The sequence below is a fragment of the Patiria miniata genome, unplaced genomic scaffold (genome assembly GCF_015706575.1).
Source record: "Patiria miniata isolate m_02_andy unplaced genomic scaffold, ASM1570657v1 HiC_scaffold_19, whole genome shotgun sequence".
In the NCBI taxonomy this organism is placed as follows: Eukaryota; Metazoa; Echinodermata; class Asteroidea; order Valvatida; family Asterinidae; genus Patiria; species Patiria miniata.
The window spans coordinates 5,194,516-5,213,544 of NW_024037057.1; the positions used below are offsets into that span (position 1 = coordinate 5,194,516).

At 39.5% G+C, this 19,029-nt stretch overlaps 1 protein-coding gene across 2 annotated transcripts; it reads left to right on the forward strand.

The window, feature by feature from the left end:
- Positions 1–7,795: 7,795 nt before the first annotated feature.
- LOC119725361 (farnesyl pyrophosphate synthase-like) lies at positions 7,796–18,368 on the forward strand. Of its 2 annotated transcripts, none has more exons than XM_038196764.1 (10): positions 7,796–8,193; positions 10,499–10,631; positions 11,134–11,274; positions 12,083–12,163; positions 12,725–12,847; positions 13,834–13,922; positions 14,774–14,846; positions 16,095–16,172; positions 16,666–16,800; positions 17,990–18,368. In XM_038196764.1, the coding sequence occupies exons 1-10, from the start codon at positions 7,982–7,984 to the stop codon at positions 18,188–18,190; spliced, it is 1,266 nt and encodes a 421-aa protein (XP_038052692.1). In that variant the 5' UTR covers positions 7,796–7,981; the 3' UTR covers positions 18,191–18,368. The 2 variants fall into 2 exon arrangements, with proteins under 2 accessions (XP_038052692.1, XP_038052693.1); XM_038196765.1 differs by lacking the exon at positions 7,796–8,193 and adding an exon at positions 8,218–8,543.
- The last annotated feature ends 661 nt before the right edge of the window (positions 18,369–19,029 follow it).

Here is a 19,029-nt window from a genome sequence, read left to right on the forward strand (position 1 = left end):
TGCGTTTTTTGGTTTCATGCGTATTGGAGAATTCACGGCTAACTCACGGTCTAGTCAAACCCAACCATCTTTGATTACTGATTCTGACGTTGCATTTTTGCACAACAATTCCGGATGTTCTGTTAACATATCATTCAAACAGAGTAAAAATAATCAACGTGGTCCTCCACAACTTGTATGTTTACAGCCATCTGATAATGTTTCTATTTGTCCAGTTTCAGCGCTGCGCACATATGCTCAGGTACGTCCACACCACGCAGGTCCATACTTCTGCCATTTTGATTGTAGCCCCCTTACTCGTTATCAGTTCAACGCAGTACTTAAGAAAGCACTCGCATTTAACAACATACGTGCCGACCGCATTAGAGGTCATTCTTTGCGGATAGGAGCAGCCTCTGTGGCATTTCAAATGGGGGTCCCTCGAGAAAGCATACAATCCATGGGTCGATGGCGCTCAAACGCGGTTGCCACATACATACGTCCTGTGCCAAGTTCTCCCTGGCCAGGGGTGTAGACCAGTATACTTTCAGACAAGCAAATCGGTGATTATTCACGGCCATAATGTCCTTTGCATTGTTCCGGTATGGATAGTGGGAGATTCGATAGTGCGTTGGGCGGAAGCCCCTTTAAGTCTTCCACTCACAGTGATGTGGCAAGGACAAAGTGGTGCACAACTAGGTAATGTACATCAGCTGTTGACAGATATACCTGGCCCTCCCCCTTCAGTTCTGCTTATTCATCTGGGAACTAACGATTTGATTGCGGTCGATGAATTTTCCTTCAGACAAAGATTAGTTTTATCAATGCGTACTTGTGCCGAGCAATTCCCGCATGCCACAGTGATTTGGTCCGATTTATTACCGCGTCTGTACTATTTCGGGGCTCGGTCGCAGAAAGGGATGGAGAAAAAACGGCGTACCTTGAACCGCTGGGCGCGGTCTCAGGGTAGTTGGATGGGGGTTAGTAATTTACATCATCCACAATTCAAGTGGACTGAGTCTGCCCTCTATACATTTGATGCAGTACATCTGTCTCCGCTAGGCAATCGCGTTTTTCGTGATAATCTGTGCCAAGCCATTTCTGCCTTTTTGTAATGTGGCCTACGTAATTATAGTTTAGCTTTTTTCGCATGACTGTTGTTTCATAGTGTAATTTGGTCATGCTTGTTGGTCTGTCGTTCCCTTGGGACGCTGTGCGTTTGGCCTTATTTGCGGGAGTCAGACAGCCATGGTATTTTGTTTTGAAAAACTGTTTTTGTAGAATGTAGTGTTTAATAACGTTTTATGTTAATTAGAGATTTATGAATTACACAGACTTGCAAACTCTCCTGCTGTTCCACGAGAGATTATTGTTCGATCCAGCCGTACGACGATTGAACAGCACATCTGTGTTAATATCACATGGAATTAAAAACACAATAAAATTAGGACCAAAAGTAAGGTCCATATTTGGGTCAGGTGTGCCCGCTAAAAGATGACCAAGGTTAAGGTCCATTGGTTTGGGTCAGGTGTGCCCGCAAAAGATGACCAAGGTTAAGGTCCAACTGGTTTGGGTCAGGTGTGCCCACTAAAAGATGACCAAGGTAAAGGTCCAACTGGTTCGGGTCAGGTGTGCCCACAAAAAGATGACCAAGGTAAAGGTCCAACTGGTTCGGGTCAGGTGTGCCCACAAAAAGATGACCAAGGTAAAGGTCCAATTGGTTTGGGTCAGGTGTGCCCACTAACAAGTTTAAGGGACCATAGTGATGGTCCATCGTTTGGTTATCTCAAGAAGTTTTGGTCTAATAAATAGCTGCTTTTGGCTGCAGCGAAGAACCAAGAATATTTGTTTCCCCTTTATCTCTTTTGCGTCCAAGTATAATTGATTTTATCTCTGAAAGATAAAATGCTTTATACTTGGTGCACTTTAAGTTTTTATGTCGTTTTTGAGTTGCGCAACAAACAACGTTCAGCCTTTGTCTCGAGTTGGTTGCGAAATCTGAAGATGTTCCGTTGACCAATTGCGCAAGAAACCGAAGGAAACAAATTCCTTACCAAATATGGTCTTGTTTTGCTGATATGCAGATTGTGAGGTTTAGATTGACCAATGAAGATTCATGATATCTTACCCTGACCAATCAGATGAAAGGTCTGTCCAATGGCCTAGGTATTTAGCCAAGACCACGAGGCTTGGCGGCCATCATTGCGTTGCAGCTTTTCAGCAAGAAACTTGACCAAAACTTCTATTTTTCGTCATCCCGCCTCCTCCCCTTCTTTCCGCCTTAATGAATGATTCGGCCTTATTTGCGGGAGTCAGACAGCCATGGTATTTTGTTTTGAAAAACTGTTTTTGTAGAATGTAGTGTTTAATAACGTTTTATGTTAATTAGAGATTTATGAATTACACAGACTTGCAAACTCTCCTGCTGTTCCACGAGAGATTATTGTTCGATCCAGCCGTACGACGATTGAACAGCACATCTGTGTTAATATCACATGGAATTAAAAACACAATAAAATTAGGACCAAAAGTAAGGTCCATATTTGGGTCAGGTGTGCCCGCTAAAAGATGACCAAGGTTAAGGTCCATTGGTTTGGGTCAGGTGTGCCCGCAAAAGATGACCAAGGTTAAGGTCCAACTGGTTTGGGTCAGGTGTGCCCACTAAAAGATGACCAAGGTAAAGGTCCAACTGGTTCGGGTCAGGTGTGCCCACAAAAAGATGACCAAGGTAAAGGTCCAACTGGTTCGGGTCAGGTGTGCCCACAAAAAGATGACCAAGGTAAAGGTCCAATTGGTTTGGGTCAGGTGTGCCCACTAACAAGTTTAAGGGACCATAGTGATGGTCCATCGTTTGGTTATCTCAAGAAGTTTTGGTCTAATAAATAGCTGCTTTTGGCTGCAGCGAAGAACCAAGAATATTTGTTTCCCCTTTATCTCTTTTGCGTCCAAGTATAATGCAAGGTTAACCCCTTACAATCTGCAATTTTCTAGAAACTTTTGATTTTGCCCTAATTTGGCAAAGGTTAACCCCTTACAATTTTTAATTTGCATACAAATCTGATTTAGCCCAATTTTGCTAAAAATTCAAGGTTAACCCCTGTCAATCTGAATTTTTTTCATAAACACCTGATTTTGCACTAATTTGGCAAAGGTTATAACCCCTTACAATTTGAAATTTTTCATAAAAATCTCATTTTGCCCAATTTTGCTAAAAATGCAAGGTTAACCCCTTTCAATCTGCAATTTTCTAGAAACTTCTGATTTTGCCCTAATTTGGCAAAAGGTTAACCCCTTACAATTTATGGTTTTTCATACATATCTGACTTTGCCCAATTTTGCTAAAAATGCAAGGTTAACCCATTACAATCTGATTTTTTTCATAAACACCTGATTTTTCCCTATTTTGCTAACAAATGAAAGGTTAACCCCAAATAATTCGGAAAGCAATTGGTTAACCCCTAACAATTTGAAATTTTTCAGAAACATCTGATTTAGCCTAATTTTGCTAAAAATGCAAGGTTCATCCCTTACAATTCGAGATTTTTCATAAAAATCTGATATTGCCCAGTTTTGCTAAAAATGCCAAGTTAACCTAATACAATTCTGCAATTTTCCAGAAACATCTGATTTTTCCCATTTTCGTTAAAAAAAAATGCAAGGTTAACCCCTTACAATTTAAGAGTTTTCATAAACGTCCAACTTTGCCAAATTCCACTAAAAAAGCAAAGTTAACCCCTTTCAATCTGCAATTTAACAGAAACATCTGATTTTGCCCTAATTTGGCACGGTTAACCCCTTCAATTTTTGATTTTTCATACAAATCTGACTTTGCCCAATTTTGCTAAAAATGCAAAGTTAACCCATTACAATCTGATTTTTTTCATAAACACCTGATTTTTCCCTATTTTGCTAAAAAATGAAAGGTTAACCCCAAATAATTCGAAAAGCAAGGTTAACCCCTAACAATTTGAAATTTTTCAGAAACATCTGATTTAGCCTAATTTTGCTAAAAATGCAAGGTTCATCCCTTACAATTCGAGATTTTTCATAAAAATCTGATATTGCCCAGTTTTGCTAAAAATGCCAAGTTAACCCAATACAATTCTGCAATTTTCCAGAAACATCTGATTTTTCCCATTTTCGTTTAAAAAAATGCAAGGTTAACCCCTTACAATTTAAGATTTTTCATAAACGTCCAACTTTGCCAAATTTCACTAAAAAAGCAAAGTTAACCCCTTTCAATCTGCAATTTAACAGAAACATCTGATTTTGCCCTAATTTGGCACGGTTAACCCCTTCAATTTTTGATTTTTCATACAAATCTGACTTTGCCCAATTTTGCTAAAAATGCAAAGTTATCCCATTACAATCTGATTTTTTTCATAAACACCTGATTTTCCCCTATTTTGCTAAAAAATGAAAGGTTAACCCTAAATAATTCGAAAAGCAAAGTTAACCCCTAACAATTTGAAATTTTTCAGAAACATCTGATTTAGCCTAATTTTGCTAAAAATGCAAGGTTCATCCCTTACAATTCGAGATTTTTCATAAAAATCTGATATTGCCCAGTTTTGCTAAAAATGCCAAGTTAACCCAATACAATTCTGCAATTTTCCAGAAACATCTGATTTTTCCCATTTTCGTTTAAAAAAATGCAAGGTTAACCCCTTACAATTTAAGATTTTTCATAAACATCCAACTTTGCCAAATTTCACTAAAAAAGCAAAGTTAACCCCTTTCAATCTGCAATTTAACAGAAAAATCTGATTTTGCCCTAATTTGGCACGGTTAACCCCTTCAATTTTCAACCCCTTTGATTTTTCATACAAATCTGACTTTGCCCAATTTTGCTAAAAATGCAAAGTTAACCCCTTAAAATCTGAAATTTTCCATAAACACCTGATTTTGCCCTATTTCGCTAAAAAAATTTGCTAAAAAATGACCCTTGACAATTTGAAATTTTTCTTAAACATTTAAATTTTTCCAATTGTAATTAAAAAACAAGGTTAAGCCCTTACAATTTGAAATTTTTCATCCACATCTTATTTTGCCAAATTTTCACTAAAAAGGCAAGGTTAACCCCTTACAATCTGAAATTTTCCAGAAAGATCTGATTTTGCCCAATTTCGCTAAAATATGCAAGGTTCACCCCTTACAATTTGAAATGTTTCATAAACATCTAACCCCATACAATCTGCAATTTTCAAGAAGCATCTGATTTTTCCCAATTTTGCAAAAAATGTAATGTAAATCAATACATGAAGTGTCCCATTTGACTTTTTTAAAACAAATTATATTTCAAATTTTTAGGGTAAAGGAATTTTCTCTTTTTCCTTTCTCTTTTGTTGTTGCTACATTTTGCGAATTAACTCATTCGTATGGAAGATCATAATCAAAGAATATTTCACACATAGGGGCCTACATTATATTTTTTAAATTTAATAGAGACGCAATGATCGTGCTATTATATACCATTTCGAATTACTGTATTGTTTGGAATGCTCACAATTAAAGACACGTTATTAGAAAGATGTATAAATAATATTTTTATTACAATGTACATCTTTATTCTTTCCCGGTATAATTTATGGCGTTTCTTACATCAATTGGCAATCGCGCCATTATATAGTGATAGTCAAATTGATCAAACGAAACTCCGTTTTGATTATAGCCAATTATGAATTATGACATACACCTTTGTTTCAATTTTGATACTACCCGTAGACCTGCCGAGCAGCTGTAGATATCAAACTAAACCAAAGTATTGAAGATAGAGGGTTAAAAAAAATCAAAAAGTTATGTGCTAGTCAAGCTTTCAGGGATCGGTCTGAGCCATAACAATGCCCCAGCCGATCCCTTAGTTCTCTTCCGGGGTCTCGGCGTCCCCGACCAATACACACTTCCTTCCCTATCCATCCATATAACCCCGGAGGGCCAGGCACCATGTAAAAGCAAAGAGCTAAGGGAGGAACAGGGCGGCCCCTAAGCCCTGATCCTCCGAGTGGACCACATGCCCTGAACCTGTACGAAGGCGCCAACCTGGAACTCGCGGACAGTACCAGCAGCAGTGCTTACCGATTAAGCTAAGGTACTGTTGGTACTTTACGACGGGAAATTAAATCTCTTATAGTAAATGATTGAACTCATACGTTAAAAACCAAAAAGACACCAGCGGGATTCGAACCCGGGACCCGCTAATTGTGTACGACGAATCGTAACCACTCGGCCATTTCGTTACCTAAGAATTTTCTTTAAACTGAGAAAAGTTGTCTTTATAGGTGAGCAAACGCGCCAGGAAGATTACTGGGTCCATTTGCTTTACCTTAATGGGTAAAAACAAGTCGATATAATGAGCCCAGTGTGTTTGGTTTGTTAGGAAGCTGCATAACACAGCCTAATGTGCAAAACAGTCGTGTGCTAGGCGGATCATTACGCAACAATGAACACCGCAATTGTGTATTTTCAAAAGACAGACGCGTAGATTTCTACTCTTTGTATCTGGGCACAATAGATTCTCACCTCCCTCTTCAGCTATTTCGACTTTCTTAAAAAGAAAAATAGAGACTGTCAGCGAATCTCCGGGAGTTGCAATAAGGATCGTCCCCCCGATAGACCGAATTTTTCGTAACATCTAACCTTGCAAAATTTCACTAAACAAGCAAGGTTATCCCTTACATCTGAAATTTTTCGGAAACATCTGATTTTGCCCAATTTCGCTAAAATATGCAATGTTCATCCCTTACAATTTGAAATGTTTCATAAACATCTAACTCCATACAATCTGCAATTAGTTTCCAGAAACATTTTTCCCGATTTTGCTTTAAAAAAAATGCAAGGTTAACCCCTTACAATTTAATTGTTTTTCATAAACATCTAATTTTGGCCAATTTTACATCAGCTGATATGCTAACAAATTATCAGGTAACTGGGACAGGTGCACATCGGCCTTGGAGCTCAGACCATGTGTCATACACTCCTCAATGCATAGATGATGCACAGGCAACACGTAGTACAGGTACAGCTGGGGGGGGGGGGTACATACTGCCCAATCAATGGTGAACGCATTGCGTATGCTTAAAGAATTACCCACAATTCAGGTTTTTACCGTTTAGGTCTGGCTCTAATTACTTCACGCGATCCCCCCTGACGTCTCATACACTGACTTTAGTCAAAATAGTCAGACTTTCGCGGTCTAGTAACCAGACTTTGACTCTTAACGAAACATCGAATGAAAACGGAAACATCAAATGCATAATGCAAAAGATCGAATGCAAACTTACCGATGAAACATCGAATACAAATAGCTCGTAATGTCAAACATATGTGTAAAACATTGCTCACATATTTGAGAATATCGCAAATATATTGTAAAACAACACACATAATTGTATCGAAAACATAGCACATTCGCACATTCAATGCAAAAAAATCGAACATAATATTGAAAACATCGCACATATATATCGTCAAAAACATCCGCGCGCACATATAAATTGAAAATCGCATATAAATGTAAAACATCGCACACAAATATTGAACATCGCATTATATTGTAAAACATCGCACAAATATATTAAACATCGCACAAATAATGAAAAACATCGCACACTTATATTGAACATCGCACATAAATGAAAAAGATAACAAACACTTAATGAACATCCAACATATATATTGCAAAATATTGAATATTGCAACGTTTGACACGCCATAACCCTCAACTACAAGATGGTGAAGTGAACTTTATTTCCGAGTTCAGTAAATCCCGCCCCTTTTTTTCACCCGGCGTCAGGTCACTGATATAACTACTGAATATTCATATTGTGTTAAAGCAAAGATGGCCGCGCCCACGCCGCTGCACTTCAGAAAACCACTTGTCTAAAAATAACCACTTCGCTCTTTGAAACGACTCAAAATATCTCATAATCTTATCTGATCGCCGACCAGCGGTCATAGAACAATTCAATCGGAGTGTCATCAGCAAACACCGCCAGCTATTTTGATGCTGGGTCACAAACTGCGGATAATTTTGGAGCCGATTCTGTTGACAACGAGGCGTGATTTCTCGGCTAAAATCACCTCATGGGTTGAGTTGAATCGCCATCCAATCAGGATCGAGTCTCGAGCCATATCGGCTGTCAATCAGCATTCTGCTCTGACCCTTCGGCACCGAATTAATATTAATAGCGCCGGATTTGACCGCACAAGATGCTGGTAAATGTCGAATAAATTTTATCTTTTGTAAGCTAAATTGGGCTTGTAGTTGTACACTAGGACTCGGAGTAGAATAGGAATGAACGCCTAGCTAGCTCTCATCTATTCCATTTATTCTATTTCTATCCACCTTAATTGAGTGACTGACCGGTAGTTGACAAGAACAACATTTGGCTGGTCAGTTGTGATGCAGTCATGACTGTACTGTGATCGGGATTATGCATAAAGTCAATCAATAGTTTTTCAAGTAGGCCCCTACATGTACATGACATTCAGACATTGGCCTAGTTAGCGGTGCAAAGTCTGAAATAGTGAAAGTCCCTAGGAGGAATCAAACACCATTCATTAATGTAAGTATGCAAATTTGATCTTGGTTTTTTTTTTAAATTCTGATTCTGAACTTAAAAGACCAAAGTCACCATCATGCATGTCATGCATCATCAATCAATCAATGTCGTATCTCAATCAATGTGATCCAGTTAAAATGGTTTTGTATTTTTTATTGATTGCATAACTAGGTTATTTAAATAAAATTCAAATTATTTAGGTACAAAAAAAGAGTTCTGCTTCTGATTCATGGCATTTGAAAAAAGGGTAGTCCTAGGACATGTAGGTAGGTAGGTAGGGAATTTTTGTTTTTGCCAATTTTTTTTTTGGCCACATCTGCATGTATTGGGTAAAATGTAGAAATTGATGGTTTTGGGTGTTTTTTTTGCCGCAGTGGCTATTGTTACGGCAGCCATTTCCCATTTTCTATCGTTACGGTAGACTGCAACTTTTATACAAACATGACAAGAAAATATAAAATTAGAAGGAAAAAAGTGAATTTGAACGTAATGAAATTCAGACTTTATTTCCCTTTTAAAAAAATTCTCCAAAGCCTCAGGTTAGAAAACAATTCGAGTGCAAAACTGAGATTCGAACCCTGAACCTCGCGGTGCAAAATTCTACCCTCTATCGACTGAGCTGTCGCACTACTCGCTAAAATGTGTGGAAACAAATAATTATATAGCTGCGTGCGTATCAAAAAAGTATCGTAGAGGGCGCTAAACAACGACTGCCGTAACGATAGCCTCTTCGGTTTTTTCTCATTTTTCCCATAAAAAAATTAGGGTAGGGGCTGTCAGAATAGGGTAGGTAGGGAAACCGGAAGCAGAACTATTTTTTTGGCCTTATGTTTTCCGGCAGTGAATATTGGCCGGCGTTGGTTTCTTACTGGAAAGAATGCATCTTCAAGTTTTATTTCACAAAAGCTAATTCTCTGATTGGCTGCTATATAATTGTGTCATATCGGCTGTGCTGAAATTTTTTTTTTAAGCAAAAGCTTGATTGCTGGAGGAGTGAAAGACGACCTCTAACAAACTAACATTATTAAGATGAAAACTGGCGCTGACCAAATTTCGCTGTCTTCACATGACATAGGCCTATTGCTCTTTGTCAACTTTGCTAATTTAACGAAGACACTTTGAAAAATTGTGGACTGATATTCTCTTTTGTAAAATGCCCAAATAAAGGGAATGTACAACATTTGCTTTTGCTGCAATTTTCAAAAATAAATGAATTTGGAGGATTAGTATGTTATAGAAAATATTGTTAAACTAGCTTGTTTCACGTTTTGAATTCGGAGATGCTGGAAAATCCTAGAAAACCAACCATATTCTTGTAGTCTGGTTCTCTGACCCCACTTAAGATGAGACGTTGCAACTTATAGACATTGGGAATTGTAAGGTGAGAGAATCAGCCTAGCAGGCTTGTACCCTTGCAAAGTTAATGCAGAATGACTAAAGATGAAAAATTTGCAGTTTTTGAAAAAAAGCCAGTTTTCTCCAACGATGGTCGGCCGACCAGCGTTGGAAATATACAAGTTTTCTTGAAAATGTCAGCACACAAGGAGGCACAATTTTACAGTTTGCTTTAAACGATCATTCACTAACACTACAGTCCAGTAAGATATTTTGTTATAATTTGATCATTTCGTTTCTTGATGTTTGCAAATGTTGTATCTTCCCTTAAATATGCAACTGTTCCGATAAGTACCAGTATAAATGATTTCCTGTTTTATTTGCTGGTACGAAAAAAAAGGCACTATTTGGTTTTGTGTGTGTGGAATGTGTGTGAAGAGAGCAGTGCTAGGTGTTATGTGCTGGTATCTAGGCTTGACTAAAGACCATTTTGTTCCTGGACTGTTGCAAATTACAGTTAAGGATTGGATCGTTGAATCGACAGAATACTGAGTATTTTTTAAACAAAATTTCACCGTTTTGTCTACCCCCTTGACCCCCAACCCCACTGTTGACATCTATAGTTACACGATGGCGGAGTACAGCAAAGGTGACGCTGATCGATTCAACGACGTCTTCCAGGACCTCGTGCGAGACATCACCGAAGATGACGCTGCCAATCCGGAGATCAGAGACGCGGCGCTCCGGTTTGAGAAAGTGAGTTGGAGATTCAGTGTAGATGAGGTTTGCAGTCTTGTAGTTTAGGCCATCACAAGTAAATCACAAGTCTGGTTCATACTGGTAATAGTTAAAGGGAATATATACATCATTTGCTTTCGTTGTAATTTTCAGAAATGGATGGAATTGGGGGGTTGGAAATATATAGCAAATATAGTTACACTGACTTTTTTGAGGTTTTGGGTTCGAAAATGCTATAAAAACCAAGAAAAACAATCATTTTCCTGTAGTCTGGTTCCCTGACTCCATTTAAGAAGAAACAGAGCAGTTTACATATATTGGGGAATTGTAAGGTTAGGGAACCAGTCTGGCTGGCTTGTACCCGTTCATAGGTGTGTAATCGATTGCAAACAAGTGCGATGGTCAACTGCGGCCAGTATTTGAAAAAAAGCCAGTTTTTTCCAACGCTGATCGGCCGATACTTATAGAGCTGCTCATCGGCCGCAGCTACAAAAACCGTTTATTCATTTCCTTCCCGCAGATGATGAAATACAATATTCCACACGGCAAGCGCAACCGGGGCCTGACGACGGTGGCGTCCTTCCGGTTCCTCGCCAGTCCTTCGCAGGCCACCGACGCCAATGTATTCAAGGCTATGGTGCTGGGATGGTGCGTGGAGTGGGTACGTTTTCAAAGTTTAAACAACAAAAATGGACAGAAATGGGTGCTCTACCAACTGAGCTATCTATTAACTCGTATTAAGTTGCGTGTCTCCGACCTTACATTGTCTTTGTTTGTTGAGCACTTAGGCCTATAAGTCGGAATTATTCATTGGACAGCCATTCCAACTCCAAAATCCACTTTGAATATTCGCTGTTTCCTAATTTTGATACCAGACACAAATCCTCCAAAATGCTGCCTGTGGTTTTGCGGGGTTTTGTTGCATTTCGTACTGTTTTTCCCAGCCATAATGAGTATAGAGAGCTGTTTGTTTTTACATTTTGTATCAAGCCTAGGGGCACTGTTTTCCTTCTGTAAGGATAGCCATGAGTATAAATTCTGTTATGTTCTTTGTTACAAATTAAAAATACCGCCCCTCCAAAAAAAAAGAGCCCCCCCCCCCCAAAAAGCCAATGATGGCTGCCATGCGCATAAGATTTCAACTCAAAGTTTCAAGCGCAAAGACCATTTATAAAGGTTTCCCAAATCCTGACTTTGTCTGCAGCTTTGGCTACACCTCTATCTCCAGACATTTTGAGAAGCCTTTAAATACTCTAGCATAATAGGAATTTTCCTAACCTGCGTCCTTATGTGTCAGGTTTTGATGTTTCCGAAGCAAATGCACCTTTATTTAGCTGGAATCGCCAAAATCCCAAAAGTAACTGGCCTTAAAATTATGCTGAAGCCTGAAGCCTGACGGGAAGGCCTAGGTTTGACAACTGCTTGCTCCATTCATCGAGATGTCAAACTTTCTTAATTTTTTTTCCCAGCTGCAAGCATACTTCCTGATCTCGGACGACATCATGGACCAGTCTAAGACGAGGCGTGGTCAGCCGTGCTGGTTTCGCAAAGTAAGAAATTTCTTTTTGAATTCCGGTAGTCAATCAAGAAAACTTGACAAAAATCCTGTCATTTGGCATGGAGGATTCATAAACAATCTATTGCAGCATATAGTAACGCTCTTGTAGAATTTGGAATTTCTTGAAGGGCCAGATTAAAAAATTAAAAATCCTTCACTAGTGGCGGATCTGAAGTGGAAATTTGGGGGGTTGCATCCCCTATCCGTTCAGCCATTGATGGGGACAAAAATAATGAATGGAATGCTAATTCCGAAATTTATTCTGAAATTGCCTTAGAATGGAGAAGACAGCATCCTCGATTCACACCTCTGGCACGCCTTCATTCAACCCTCAACCCCACCCCCTTTCATATCACCACTCCCCCCTCCCCCCTTCCCCCACCGTTTCCTGAAAAACAGATCCGCCCCTGTACTTACACAGATGTCTTCTTATCACAAAGCTGAATCCATAACCGTCTTTCCACATAACTTTATCAACACCACAAATTGCTCACGTCCTACAGCTCTAGTATTTGAATTTTTCAGATTGTTTGTTTTTGTTGACATCTTTCAGGCTGACGTTGGCCTGGATGCGATTAACGACTCGTTCTTTGTTGAATCTGGCATCTATAAGTTGTTAAAGAAGCACATAGCGGGGGAACCGTACTACGTTAATGTCTTGGAACTATTCCACGAGGTGAGGACAGAAAAAGTTACGGTTAACAAACAAGTTATGGTTAACAAAAACGTTACGGTTAACAAAACGTTACGGTCAACAAAAACGTTATGGTTAACAAAAAGTTACGGTTAACAAAAATGTTATGGTTAACAAAAAAGTTACGGTTAACAAAAAAAGTTACGGTTAACAAAAAGTTACGGTTAACAAAAAGTTACGGTTAACAAAAACGTTACGGTTAACAAAAACGTTACGGTTAACAAAAACGTTACGGTTAACAAAAAAATTACGGTTAACCAAAAAAGTTACGGTTAACCAAAAAAGTTACGATCAACCAACAAATTGGCACCTGACCATGAAGCGCCGTAACTTTACAGTTTAAATAACATCACAGTCGTTCGTGTACGTGTATACTTTTTATTAATGTTTTTTTTTCTAATATTCAAACTGGCAAAAAGTTACTGCAGTATTCGGTATATTACGAGACAGCCCTAGATACTTTGTACCATCATGTGATCCCTGATGTGCAAGGTGAAAAAATGTCAAGCTCCATATCAAGCATTCTGCTGATGCAACTTTGAGTTACAAAAATACGGTAACTACAATGTACCTGTTTTTGGGGTGCTGTGGTTCAATGGTTAAGATGTTCGACTCGTGCGCTATGGTATGTGGGTTCAAATCCTGACGGGGAACATGGTGCTTGTGCTCTTGAGCAAGGCACTTTACCATTATTGCTTCGTCCTTCGGATGGGTAAAGCGTTAGGAACCCAGTAAAACCTATCACTAAGAAAAGGGGTATGCCCCGGTGTTTCAGGCACAAACAAGTAGCTGCAATATGCGCCGCAGCACCTTGTAAACCCTTATAAAGGTGTTACATTATAATGGTTTCATATTTCTCATAAACTTCATTTGCCTGTCTTTAAAAATAGACATAATTTCCAGTGCCTTGAGTACCTAATAGTTCACAAATTGAAGTTAATCCTGAGATTTCTGTGTCGATCCTCCAGACAAACTATCAGACGGTGGTAGGGCAGTCCCTGGACCTGATCACATCGCCCGAGGGCAACAAAGATCTCAACAGGTTCACACAACAAAGGTACGTAACAAAGAGACTATTATAATAATAAATCCACCTTAAAGGGAAGATACAACATTTGCAAACATCAAAAAAATGAAATGATCAAATTATCATGAAATACCTTACTGGATTGTTAAGGAATGACAGTCTGAAGCATCCTGCAAAATCGTGGCTCCTGTTGTGCTGACATTTTCAAGAAAAACTGTATTTTTCCAACGCTGGTCGGCCGACCAGCGTTGGAGAAAACTGGCTTTTTTTCAAAAACTGCTCCAAATTTTTTATATTAAGTTATTCCGCATTTTCTTTGCAGTTGATTACACACCTGTGAAGGGGTACAAGCCAGCTAGACTGATTCTTTGAACTTACAATTCCCCAAAGTCTATAAATTGCTCCGTTTCATCTTAAGTGGAGTCAGGGAACCAGACTACAAGAACATGATTGGTTTTCTTGGTTTTTCCCGCATCTACAACCCCAAAACGTGAAACAAGTCAGTTTAACAATATTTGCTATAACATTCTAATCCCCCAAATCCATTTATTTCTGAAAATTGCAGCAAAAGCAAATGTTGTACATTCCCTTTAACCCTATAACCTTCTCAAATGCTCTAAAATGCTCTTTGCAAAATGGACGATTTTGCAGGATTGAGGTTATATGGCAAAAGTGTGTGGCTGAATTCGGAGGATGCACCGTGTCAAGGTCTTAGGCTGGACCAATTGTGACACTGGAAAAAAGTGTTTAAGACCGGCCAGCCATGTCTTTATCATCCGTTTAAGACCGGCCACGTGACGGGCTCTCGACAAATGGGAATGGGTAAACTGTCTTGGGTATTTATGAACAACAAATAATGATTCAAATGTTTCTATTTTTAGATATGATGCAATCGTTAAATGGAAGACGGCTTTTTATTCTTTCTATCTGCCAGTAGCCTTGGCCATGTATATGGTGAGTTTATTATGGTTTTTTTTGTGTTATGTTTTTTCCCCTTTTATTTCAGTTTACTTGTGAGTAAACTAGTTAAATTCCTGCTCAGCGAAGTCTTTCTTTTCAAGCACTGCAATTTATGTATATTGAGCTTCAGATTCATTGAGACCATAAGCAATAAAGACGGCAACATTGCGCTACTTGGAATTCATTTCAAATAGTGAGCACTGCTGTTTGCATTTGTGCAATGAAATATGCTCACTGAAGGAGACTTTTAGTCGATTTCAAAACCACACACAAGACACGCTCACAACGGAGATATTCACTGCTTTGCAACGAGCTGGCATGTTGGTGTGTTTTGCCGCCCATACATCGACCATATACCAGCTGAAAGAGTGTTTGTGGATTGTTCTAATGGTGTACTTCATTCATAATGTTACCCTTACAAAAAAAAGCAGAAAACTGCTTCAGAAGTATCCACGCACAATTTGAGGTATGGAGTGCCTCTTGGTCATGTGGTGAAATGGCTTGCAGTTTGATAAATGGGACCGGCTTATTTTTGCACATTTAGCCTCGATTTTTACGTCACGTGAAAGAGTAAAGTTCAGAGAACACACTTTACACACAGCTCTTTTGATTTTAATCAATCCTTGATAGCGAAAACCTACTTTGATAAAAAGAGAGTTTCCAACTTCTGGTCAATTTTTGTGGTAAAAGGGTTAATGTTATTGGTCACTTGTGTTAAAGGGAATATACATCATTTGCTTTTGCTGAAATTTTCAGAAATGGATGGAATTGGGGGGTTGGAAATATATAGCAAATATAGTTACACTGACTTTTTTTTAGGTTTTGGGTTTGAAAATGCTATAAAAACCAAGAAAAACAATCATTTTCCTGTAGTCTGGTTCCCTGACTCCATATAAGAAGTCAGGGAACCAGTCTAGCTGGCTTGTACCCGTTCATAGGTGTGTAATCGATTGCAAACAAGTGCGATGGTCAATTGGTGCCAGTATTTGAAAAAAAGCCAGTTTTTTTTTCAACGCTGGTCGGCCGACCAGCGTTGGAAATTCCTACAAAAATACCACTTTTCTTGAAAATGACAGTATACCAGGTGCCATGATTTTACAGGATGCTTTACACTGTCATTCACTAACAGTCCAGCAAGGTATTTCAAAATGATTTGGTAGTTTTATTTGTTGATGTTTGCAAATGTTGTATTTTCCCTTTGAAGTCAGAGTAACTTTTCTGCCGTTCTGGCATTCTTCACAGGTTGGCATCTCGGACCCGGAGTCGCACAAGAACGCCAAGACCATCCTGCTACAGATGGGACACTTTTTCCAAGTTCAGGTTTGCTAACTTTTCGGCTCATTTGTTTAAATCCAATGTTTCAGCCAGGAGTATTTCAATTTCATACACCAAAAGTGTTTTTTTTTTGTTTATTGCAAACTGTATGCAAGACTTGACTCCACTTTCTAGCCTGCTGTGTTTAAGTACTTCTGCATAAAAATGATAAAAGTAGAACGCCATGGTCCAGTGGTTACGGTGTTCGACTCATGTACGAAGGTGCGTGGGTTCAAACCCGGCCAGGAACATGGTGTTTGTGCCCTTGGGCAAGACACTTAACTACAATTGCCTCTCTCCACCCAGGAGTATAACTGGGTACCTGTGAGGGTCGAGGACCGATTGAGCGCTGATATCGGCTGCCGTGTGGTCCCATGGCCTGATGAACGGGGTAATAGTTGTAAAGCGCTTTGAGATCGTTGATACGATGGAAAGCGCTATATAAGCACAATTATTATCATAAAATTGTCCTTCATTTTTGTGTTTTCATTGTTGCCAGGACGACTTCCTTGATTGCTATGGCAACCCGGAGGTGATAGGGAAGATAGGAACGGATATTGAAGAGAACAAATGCAGTTGGTTGGTCGTCCAGGCGCTCAAGTCGGCAACTCCAGAGCAGCGAGAAATTTTAGAGGTAAGGGCCCATCTCGGTTAACATCCGGGACGAGTTCCAGACAAGTTGTGGACATTGTATCGGGTATAAGTTGCAGGATTCTGAACAACTTCCCCGCAATCTTCTGAACAACTTCCCCGCAATCTTCCCGCAACGAAGTTTTTCAGTATTGATGAGTCAAGCCGTTGCTGAGGAAAATTTTCCCCGGAACATGTCCGGGACAAATGCAGAGCTTCTTCCAGACAAAGTGAATGATTCTAATCACAACTTGTCCAGAACTCGTCCCAGATATGAATTGAAACGGGCCCTAAACGTTGAAAAGGGGAACCCCCCCTTTAAAAACTAAAACATGAAGTGTGACACGTTGTTAGAATGTTACATTAAGATGTTTGGCTATAGGGCAATCGCAGAGTTAGTAGATGTTCATGCGGTACTTTGACTTCATACGATCGGAACCCCCACACTTTAAGTTATTGACAGGAAAAAAAAAAATTAATGACCCATGTTTAGTTATTCCCCTTTCCCATTGACCCCCCCCCCCCAAAAAAAATAGGAGCTTTCTGGTTGGAAATAAAAGTAAAACATATGACTGATAACATTTTGTTCGACCAAAAAAAAATCTAATTTGTTGAAGAGCATGTGGAATGCAACTTGACCCATATATTCAACTCAGAAAAAGAACACGAATCAGTTTCGTTCACGTACTTTATTTAAAGGTACAGTCCATCATTTGTAATTTGTGCCTTTTTGTTCGTTTGAAGCAACAAAATGCACTCAAAATCTAAAGAAGGGTTCTGAACTGTATATCTCGAGAAAAACAACATTCTAGGATCTCGATTTCAAATCAAAAGTTGCTGAATCATGTTTTGAATTGGACCTGAATTCAGTGTCCGAGACACGTTCTCACTGAGCCGATTGCAGCTACGCGATGTTGCCCACTGTTCTGACAAATTAAAGCAACGCGTATGCGTCGTGTCCGCGCTTGTTGATCCAACGATGCGTCTTAAGACCCATCGTTGGAAAGGCAGTCTTTCGTTGATTTCTTCAAAATGACAGCATGCCAGAAAGAATAATTTCACAGGGAGTTTAGTCCCCTTGCTATCTTTCAACCAAGTATGTTTTTCAACAATAATTACATCAGTTACTTTTTTGGAAAGCTGCAAATGATGGACTGTAGCTTTAAACGTTTTCTTCTTAATTTTGCTTGAAGGAAAACTACGGCATTGATAACCCGGCCAAGGTTGCCATGGTGAAGAGGCTGTACAAGGATCTCGACCTGGAGACGGTGTACAAGAACTACGAGGAGAGTAGCTACCAAGATCTCATGACCTCGATCGATACGCACAGCGGGCACCTACCCAAGGAAATGTTCGTGGCTTACGCTCGGAAGATATTCAAACGAAATAAATAAGTGTTTTTAGATGTGCAGGGGAGGAGCTAGATTTGTAAGGGGGAGGGGTTTGATTATTTTTTTTGGGGGGGGGGTAGATGTTGAGGGGCGGAGCTAGAATTTCAAGGGGGTGTGATTTAAAAAAATGCTGCAGGATAATGGGTGCACGGCATTTGTTGGCTTAAGAAAATTCTTGTGGCTTAGGCCAAAAAAAAAAATATTCGGTCTCTGTTTAGATCAAAATTCCGGAATTGACGCGGCCACGCGGCTTTTTTTTTTTTTTTCTTTTTCTTTTTTTTTCTTTTTTCCAAGCTTGGATTGTACAGACAAGGTGGGTACTATTTTGCTTTTTTGGTGTCATGTACATTGGTGTCCTCCATATTTGCCTTGGTGTTTTCGATCATTTGCCTTGGTGCAATTTCCCATTCCTTGGTGCTCTTTGGTAAAAAAAATTGAGGAGGTGCGGAAATAGAGGGCGCTGTTGGAGCTACTGCCGAACATTTTGGAAAAAAAAAGATTGACGCGCGCGCTGACCAGAGACCGACTTATTGTTTTTTTGGCCTTATGCTAGGAAAAATTTCTTATTCGAAAAAATAAGGGGGGGTGCTAGAGTTTTTAAAGGGGGGGGGGTGTCTTTTTGTAAATGCTGCGGATAGCTTCATTCAGGAGTGGGTGTGGCTTTACTCCCCTACCTATACATCCCTATGTGTCAAATTGTTCTTGTTGGCAAAATTGTGTAACTGTCGAGCAAAAAGAGGCCGTCATGAACAGCGCCACCAGGTGTCAGCTGGTGTCCAGTCTGCACACCTGGTAATATGTCATGTCCAGTTCCCCCTTCCCTAAGGCCAAAAAAAAAAAGT